The following is an 8,491-nucleotide window of genomic DNA, read 5'->3' on the forward strand; positions in this document are numbered from 1 at the left end:
GCCCATCCAACCCACTTCTCCCTGTCCCTGACTGCCCCCTGCTGCCCCACCAACGCCCCCTTCTCCCTGTCCCCTGACTGCCTCCTGCTGCCCATCCACCCCCCCCTTCCTGACCGCCCCCTGGGATCCCTGCCCCATTCAACCCCCTGTTCCCCCCTGACCTCCCCGACTCCTATCCACGGCCCTGCCCCCTGATCACCACCCCAGACTCCCCTGCCTTCTATCCAACCCCTCCACTCCCTGCCCCCTTACTGTGCTGCCTGGAGCACCAGTGGCTGGCGGCGCTAGAGCTGCGCTGCCTGGCTGGAGCCTGGCCACGATGCCGACGACGCCACCGCGCAGCACAGAGACTGGGTCAGGCCGGGCGCTGCAGCTGCGCTGCCCCAGGAGCTCGCAGCCCTGCTGCCCTGAGCACTGCGCCGACGGTGGAGCGAGCTGAGGCTGTGGGGGAGGGGGGCAGTGGGGGAAGGGCCGGGGGGGCGAGTCTCTGCTGTGAGGATGCAGCATGCCTGCGGATGGTGTGCTGCTAGGGCGGGGGGTGCGGGACCTGCCGTGTGCAGCGCGCGGGCTAGGAACAGAATCGGGGCATGTCCCGTGCCAAGGGCACAAGGATTAGGAGGCATGAGCATGAGCTGGGCTGAGAGCAAGCCGAGCCAGCGCTGCAGAAAGACCGGGAAGTGAGGCTCAGAGGGGACCTAACCCAAGGACCATTGATGTCAATGGATGGACTCTCCTGGGCTTTGGATGAGGCCAAGGTCACCAGAGCTGAGTTCAGTCCTGGTGTCCAAGAGCTCACTGGGAGTAGGAGCAGGGTCAACCCATGGGAAAGCCTTTGCCTGCCTTCTTGTCTCCTCCTGCTTCACTGGACCAAGGCAGCGTTATCCCAGCCGCACCCTGTGCTCCAGGCCCCAGCCCTGCCTCACTGTCAGGGCCGGCTCCAGCTTTTCTGCCACCCCAAGCAGGGGGGGAAAAAAAGACAAAGAGGGGACACCTCGGCGGCAATTCGGCAGCGGGTCCTTCACTCCCTCTGTGGGTGAGGCTGGTATTTTAGGCACACCGCCTGCCTCGCTGGGAGGCGCTGATTGGCCAGGTTTGTGGCCTCACTCTGGGAAATCCCGCCTTCTGAAGGCGGGGCTTCCTGGCATGCCATTACATTTAGCAGCCTGCCCCTGCCATTGATTGAGAGGGATGGGAGTGGGGCAGGGTTAAGGGAGAGGGAGACAGAGGAAGGGTTTGCCCTTCCGTGCTATCTGAGGATCTCAAAGCCCTGGCCAGCTATTAAGCAGCTCGCTCCCAGAGCTGCCAGTGCGGTGGGTGTTATTATCCACTCTACCAGCAGCGAAGCAGAGGCCCCAGCGGGTCACAAGCCTTGGCTGCGGTCACGCAGCGAGTCAGTGGCAGCTCCAGGAGACCCGACTCCCAGTCCCATGCTCCAGTCTCCTGGTCCCTCACTGGCTCTTTGTCCTGGCCTCCCTTGTCAGCCTGACACTCAGCCATGCTCTGTGTTCCCCTTGCAGGAAAGAAGAGTGTCCCTGCCTGCCTCCGTGACCTGGACCCCACAACTAGTGCCCCACTCGAGCCCCTTCGAGGGATGGGCGAGGCCGATGCAGGAGCCTGAGGAAAGGCCTGTGGAGGCCCTGCGAGCAGCCAGTGTGAGGAGTCCCCCTCCTCCCATGTCGCCGTCGTGGAGCGAGAGGTCCCTCTCCCCACTGCGGCAGGAGGCAGAGCCCAAGGCGAGCCGGCAGATGCAAGCCCGGCTTGCCAGGAACATCATCAATGCTGCCAGGAGGAAGAGTTCCTCCCCCAAAGCTCTGGGGCCAGACAGCGTCAGGCCATTCACACCGCCCGCCGGGGCTGGTGCACCACCTGCCTACACATCCCCATGCAGCAGCCCGAGAGCCCTCGACAACCCCTCCCCAAGTCCACAGTCACCGAGAGCCACGAGGGTGGATGGGGGCAGACACACCAGCACCGGAACCCCACAGTTCAGCACCTCATCCTGCATCAGCCCAAGGACCCTGGGCAGCCACTCCCCAATCTACATTAGCCCACTGCAGTCGCCGCGAGCAGCCAGGATGGATGGGCACGGGTCCTTCACATTACCCACAAACACTGGGTCACCAGCGCTCAACGCAACAGCTGGCAGCAGTTCTGGCACCACAGCCAGCCACTCTCCAACCTACAGGAACCCAGTGCCATCTCCAAAAGCTACCTGGATGGATGGTCACAAGATTCTCATGCCACCCACCAGTGCTGGGGTGCTACCGGCCAACACATCTTCTTGTACCAGTCCCAGGAGCCTGGGTTCCTACTCGCCGACCTTCATTCGCCCAGTGCAGTCGCCCCATGCGGGAGCGAGGTCTCCTGTGAAGCATTACCCCTCCAGGTCTCCCACGGACTCAGATGTGTCCATCGACTCAGAAGACTCTGAAGTCAAGTCTCTTGGGATCCGCAGCTTTAACATCTGCCCCCGGGGCTGGAACGGGAGCGTGCGGCTGAAACAGGGTCGCCTGCCCTCGGAAGCGCCCTGCACCTCCTAGGCCAGGAAGAGACAAGTGAAGTGACCAAGGATGCGACTGGAGCCCTTTGAATTGATGCATAGACTCGCCAGCACCCAGTCCTGCTGACCAAGCCACGCGGCAGTGGGGGGAGGATGCTGGGGGCTGTAGGGACAGATGACAGAGATGATCTCTCTCCCCACCTCCGCAGCACCTCTCCCCAAACCTGCTGTGGGTTTAGACAGCAGGGACCTTGCAGATGCCAGTCTGGCCTGCCACAGCCAGCTGCAGAATGGTGCCTGATAACTTTGCCGAATCCAGACCCCCCCCTCCACCCCCAAGCCAATACGGCTGCTGAGCCCATCACTCCATCCCTGCATGTGTTCTGCTTCCCCAGACTTCGCTCTCCTGGCTGGACTGGAGCCAGCAATGACATCGCAGCCCAGTGGGACGAGGGAGCCGGGCGCTGCTTTTGTTCTGCCCGGGACGAGGGGGACACAGACGGCGGGCGGGCAGCCCCGAGACCGTCCTTCTGTCTGCGTAATCCCCAGCAGAGACAGCGAGTGGCCAGAGGGGGCTTGGGTGGCTGCCAGCCATGGGCTTTCCAGCTTGCTGCCTCTGAATCCCATTGTTTCCTTTGTGGGCTCTGCGGATGCCATGGGTCAGGCCTGCTTCCAGCTGCCTGAGGGCCTGGGGAAAGACAGAGGGAAGAGCCCGCGCAGCGGCTGCTCCTGCAAACCCTGCTGCAAGGCCTGGCCTGAGTCCCAGCAGCCTGAGGACCGGAGCTCTATGGAAGCTGGGGGCTTGTCCCACTCTCAGAGCACAGGGCAGGGCTGCCAGAGCTGAGGCAGCGAGGATGGGAGAGACTGGAGCTGCCTTGGAGGAGTGAATAGCAAAATCCTAGCTCCCACCCCAAGGCCAACGGGCCCCGGTGGCAGGGCAGCGTGGCGAGTCTAGGAGCTCATGGCCCAGAGGGGAGCAGAGTTGCCCCGGCAGGGGGGCAGATGGTGCCTTAGGCTAACCCACGGTGCGCGGCAGAGTGTGACTGAGTCAGTGTGCCTGTGACCAAAGCCTGCTCCCCACGTCAACGTCCCGCTATCGTGCGCCACGCGCCCCTGCCAAGCTGGCTGCAGCTAAAGCCTGTTTCTGGAGAATGGACGCCGAGGAGGCCTGTCCTAGGGGCCTGGGTGGAGCCACCAGTGATTTAGAGCCACGCCGCGTGTGCAGCCACCCTCTCCAACTCTTGTGGCCTTCTGGACCCTGCCTGGGGGCCTGAGCTAGGAATGACCCTGAGACCCAAGCAGCAGGGGTGGGGGTGAGGTTGGAGGTGGGCCCGAGAGACAAGCTCCCTCTTAGCAAGTGGCCTGCTGGATAAAATGGATGGAGCTGATGGGTCCCAGGCACTGCCCTGGAAGGACGTCCCCTGCCCTGCAGCGCTCCGGCTGGCTGCGACGAGGAGCTGAAAGGAGCCCACTGGAGCCATGCTGAAGGGACTCTGGGGAGGAAGCCCCTGGGACGGAACAAGGCCTTGTCCGGGCTGGCTCTAGGTGAATGCACAGACAGGCGTGCGTGCAGCCACGTCACTGGGCCAGGCCTGGCACTGCCACCCACCTGGCCATGAGGTTCTGGAGTCATCGGCAGCACTTCTGGCCTGGGGGCTGTTTGTGGGGAGTCACCGGGTGAATCATCAGCCTCGTTAGCCGATAGACACTCTCTGAGAGAGGCCACCTCAAACTAGAGGGGAGGTTGGGAGTATCTGAATGTGCCCACTGGCCTAGGCTATAGACTGCTCTGCAGACCCTGCTGTATTTCACTGCTGCAGGTTCCCAGAGCAGCCAGAGCTTCTCCACGAAGCCCCCGCTGTGGCCTGGGTCCCCGGCCATGCACAGTGTCTTAGGGGAAAGAAAACCAACCCCCTCACCCCTTTGCTTTTTCCTTGGCCAGCCCAGCCCCTCCCGCCCGCCCCGGGCTGGTCCCCTCACTGTTCCTCTCCTGGCAGCATGGCACGCAGCCATGGGCTGGCAGAGCGGTGTCCAGTGTTATCCCACCTGCCCCCGATAAGCTGGCCAGCCTCTGGTTTTACTGTCATGGCCTTTCAAGGCAGGAGTGTGCCCGGCTTTAATGCTGTGTGAGCCCAGGGAGGGCGGCCCATCCCCGCCTGCTCTCGGCACTCTCTCCCCATTCCCAGCCCCCTGCACTGTTCACAGGCCCTGCGGGGTGGGGTTGCAGGGAGCCGCCGGGGCAGCACAGTCGCCTGGCTCCTGCTCCCAGGGCCAACTCCAGGGCTGTTGGGGCACCCGCAGATCGGTGCAGTCAGGAGAGCACCAGCTCAGGCATGTCCCAGGTGGGTGGATTTGCCTCCTTTCACCCCTTCCCAGCCAGAACAAAAACTCACTCTGGGCGGGCGGGGAACTCTGTTCTGCAGGGAGCAAGCAGAGGAAAGGTTTGGCTCTGCGAACTCAAGCGTCTGAGCTGGGTCCAGCTCTGCCAGGGAGTTAACCATATCCGTGCACAGGCACATGAATGTCTAGATCTCTGCTTCCCCTCCCCCTGCAGCCCCCTGGCCTCCCAGAGCCCCCCGGGTGCATTTCTGCCGCTCTGGTTTCACTAAAGGGATGGCGTGGGCAGGGGGCGAAATCACATGCTAAGAGCCAGCTTCTGCTGTGAGCGTGGAAACAAATGAACCCAACGGCCAGCGACAGCCAGGGAGCACATGGCAACCACCCCCAGGGAACAGCCCCGGCCTCCGCACATGTTTTCCCAGGAGGCGACAGGCCACAAAGTGGAGCCCTCTAGGGGTTAGTTGGGGCAACTGCACAAGCCTTTGAACCAGTTGGAATTTTTCATGTGAAAGTTTGTTCAAGGAAAAATGTCTCCTCCTCCGGTCCCCAGGGCAATGGTTTGTTTCTTTGGAAAGGTCCCATTTCATCTTTCAGCAGACATCCTGAGAAAAAGGCTTTTTTTTTTTTACTTTTTCATCCCTAAACAAGCCAAAAAAACGTTTCATAAAAGTTTGTTTCATGGCAACTCCTTCCCATTTTGCCCTCAGTTCCCCTCCGCCCTCTAACGCTCCCACTGGTCTATAGAGATGTGGGCGCACACGTCACCAGGGCTGCTCGCAGGAAGCGGGACGAGGGGGCAGCCAGAGCTTTGCTCTAGTTCAGAAGCCCTGCTTCGAGGCGTGTGTTGCTGAGGGCGGCCAGTGGGCTGAGAGGGAGAGAGCACCGTCTCAGATGCATACAGCTTTGGTCATTAGCTAAAGTGCCCAGGACATTATCAGCCAGCTCATCGCTGTGAGGCTGGGTGTCTCCATGGGACTAACATGAAGAGCTCTTTGCTTCCAGGTATCTACTGTGAGGGGAGACCTAGGCCAGGAGAGACCAAAAGTCTTCCCCGCTGGAGTGAACTGTTTACTGGCTCATATAAAAAGAATTCTGGGTCCAAGTATGTTGTCTCATGGACAGCAGTTCCGCCCACAGGGTTGCTACTGATGCCATTTGGTGGCCTTCCCCTGAAGGTCCTGGGAACCATCTCATTCCTAGCGGTGGCCCCATGCAGGAGAGGTTAGAGACACAACGTGTGGATAGGGTGACCAGATGTCCTGATTTTATAGGGACAGTTCCGATTTTGGGGTCTTTTTCTTATATAGGCTTCTATTACACACCCCCCCCCCTCCGCCCCACTCCTGTCCTGATTTTTCACATTTGCTGTCTGGTCACCCTACTTGTGGAAGAAGCTCATGTTGCCGCTGACCCATGCTGAAACCTGGGGCTACAGAGAGCATTTCAGTCTGCAGAGCTGAGAGGCAAGAATCTGACCCTAGCAACAAAGCCAGGAGCACAAAAACAACCCCCCAACCTGGCTATAAATCATATGCACTATTACCAGGTTTGCTAGGCCTGGTTAGAAAGAGCCTCTGGGTGGGTCCTTGTGACATCTGCACACCCTGTGGCTGATGGATTCTTAGTGCCAATGAAGTGGACGGGCCTCACTCAATCACACAGAGACAATCACACGGCCAAGGCAAGCACAGCTCACCGCTGCTGGGGATGAGGGGGCCTGGGCCGGGTTGTTGTGGCAGGGAGGCTGTGTGTGGCAAGCAGGAGGACAGATAGGTGTTCAAAGAGGGTGTGAGCAAGTGCTGAGAAGGGGTGATGGGTGTGTAGGGCTGAGTGGCGCACTGGGGCATGGAGCAGTTCAGAAGCTGTTCAGCAAGAGCCCCAGGACAATGAGGAGAGGGCTAGTGAGAGACGTGGCACAGCAGAGGTTATTGAAAGTGAAGGGAGGTGTCAAATGGGGGATGGTTTAGCCGGTCTGCTAGGGGCAGCACAAGCCTGATGGGCCATGGGGTGTGTCATGGCAAGGGCTGGTTAAATGCTAGTTGCAGTAGGTCAGATAAATACTGATCACTGATGAGCGCTGGGCAGTGTGGACCGACATTGCTGGGCACCCCCCTAACTGACACGGCAGGCCCCCCAGTACACGTGCAGCCAGGCAGTCATGGAGGGACACAACTAGCTCACTAACCAGAGATGAAATGTCCTCTCAGGAGGCAGAGCACTGTAGGCTCTTTCATGCTCTCTGCTGGGGAGCAGCTCCCAGCCTGGCAGTTAAGGGCTTAGCCAAAGACATCCAGTGACTTCAATGGGCTTTAGCTTGGGCCCCCTAGTAATTAGCTTTTCCCATGTCTAACTGCCGTGCTGCTCCCTGGGATGCTCATCCAGACCCACTCCGCACGATGGGCTCCCCTTTCACACTCGCCAGCCCCAGTGCCCCGTTGGTGCAAGCCCTTTAAGCTGGGTTATTCAGAGGGGGCTGGGCAGGAAGCTGTCCCACCGGGGGTGGGGGTGGGGAGGGGGGGGCTGGAATGGCTCCATTCAGAGTGTGCCACTTCTCCAGCAGGGGAAGGGGCCCATGGATTGAGGATCCCTTGGGAGGAACCAGTGGACTATCCCAAACCCTCATCACTGCGCTGCTGTGTGACCCCACTGTGCAGGCATCCGAGTGCAGCTGAGGCTGGCCTGCCTGTGTCCATCACTCACCACTGAGCGAAGAGAACCTGCTCAAGCAGAGCACACCAGCGCTGGTGGCTCTGGCCTGCTGGGACGCCTTTGTTCCACACAGAGAACGTGTCAGGTGCTCCTGGCCATTGCTTCACCAGCTGCTCTTTGACACGCATTTTTCTGCATTACTGTATACCATGCTCAGAAATAAAACTGACATTATCCCACCCAGTCTGGCCTGCCTGTGTCCTTTCAAACCCAAGCCACCAAGCCAGGAGTGCCCTCCCTCAGTGCCCTAGACATGCTGGGCATCCTGGCCATTAGGTGGGCTCGCTACCTACTTGAGATAAAATTAAAGGACAGCTAAGAACTGCCTTGGATTTCATGCATTTTGCTGATGGCAGGGGCAGTTTGGGGATATTTAGTGCTCCCAAGGGGCTCAAACCGGGGTGGTGGTGGGGGGAAGGGTTTGTAGGATTCTGGATGGTCTGGGGTAGCAAAGACCGTGCTGCATGAAGAGGATGGAACCTGCCCCAGGCTCGTTCCTGTCCCCGTTGCAGGAGCAGGGTGAAAAGTTGGTGCGCCAGCTCCCGCTCGTGCACTGCTGGCATGTGGTGTGACGTACGCGGGAGCTCTGTGGTCTGATACCCGGCCCTGCCTAGGGATGGAGGCTGCCCCTCCTTACATCTCAGCCCTAGCTGGGGCACATCTCAGTATCGCCTGCTTGTCTAACAGCAAACCTAATCTGTGAGCCCGTCCCTGGACACACATCACTCAACCTCACTAGAACCGGAGTCCCCCAATAGTGCTCGCAGGAGGCATTTGAGGGAGGGAGAAGTGGCACGTTGAACCATGGTGCTGGCATAATCCAATGGTGTCACAGAGGAGCTAGAAGGAAGGTGCAGGGGCAGAGTTGCCTGCAGATGCAATTGTCGTTGGAATGGCAGCGTGTCCGTTGGATTGGGTGAGTCTCACCCTGCCTAGCCCTGC

The 8,491-nt window shown here is 60.0% G+C and overlaps 1 protein-coding gene across 1 annotated transcript in view; it reads left to right on the forward strand.

The window, feature by feature from the left end:
• Positions 1–5,002, forward strand: part of SYNPO (synaptopodin) — a 39,700-nt gene extending 34,698 nt beyond the window's left edge. The window contains exon 3 of the mRNA XM_032771920.2: positions 1,518–5,002. Within this exon, the coding sequence (XP_032627811.1) occupies positions 1,518–2,540 (1,023 nt within the window). The 3' untranslated portion in view covers positions 2,541–5,002. The remainder of the gene's footprint in view (positions 1–1,517) is intronic.
• The last annotated feature ends 3,489 nt before the right edge of the window (positions 5,003–8,491 follow it).

This window comes from Chelonoidis abingdonii, chromosome 7 (genome assembly GCF_003597395.2).
Source record: "Chelonoidis abingdonii isolate Lonesome George chromosome 7, CheloAbing_2.0, whole genome shotgun sequence".
NCBI lineage: Eukaryota > Metazoa > Chordata > Testudines > Testudinidae > Chelonoidis > Chelonoidis abingdonii.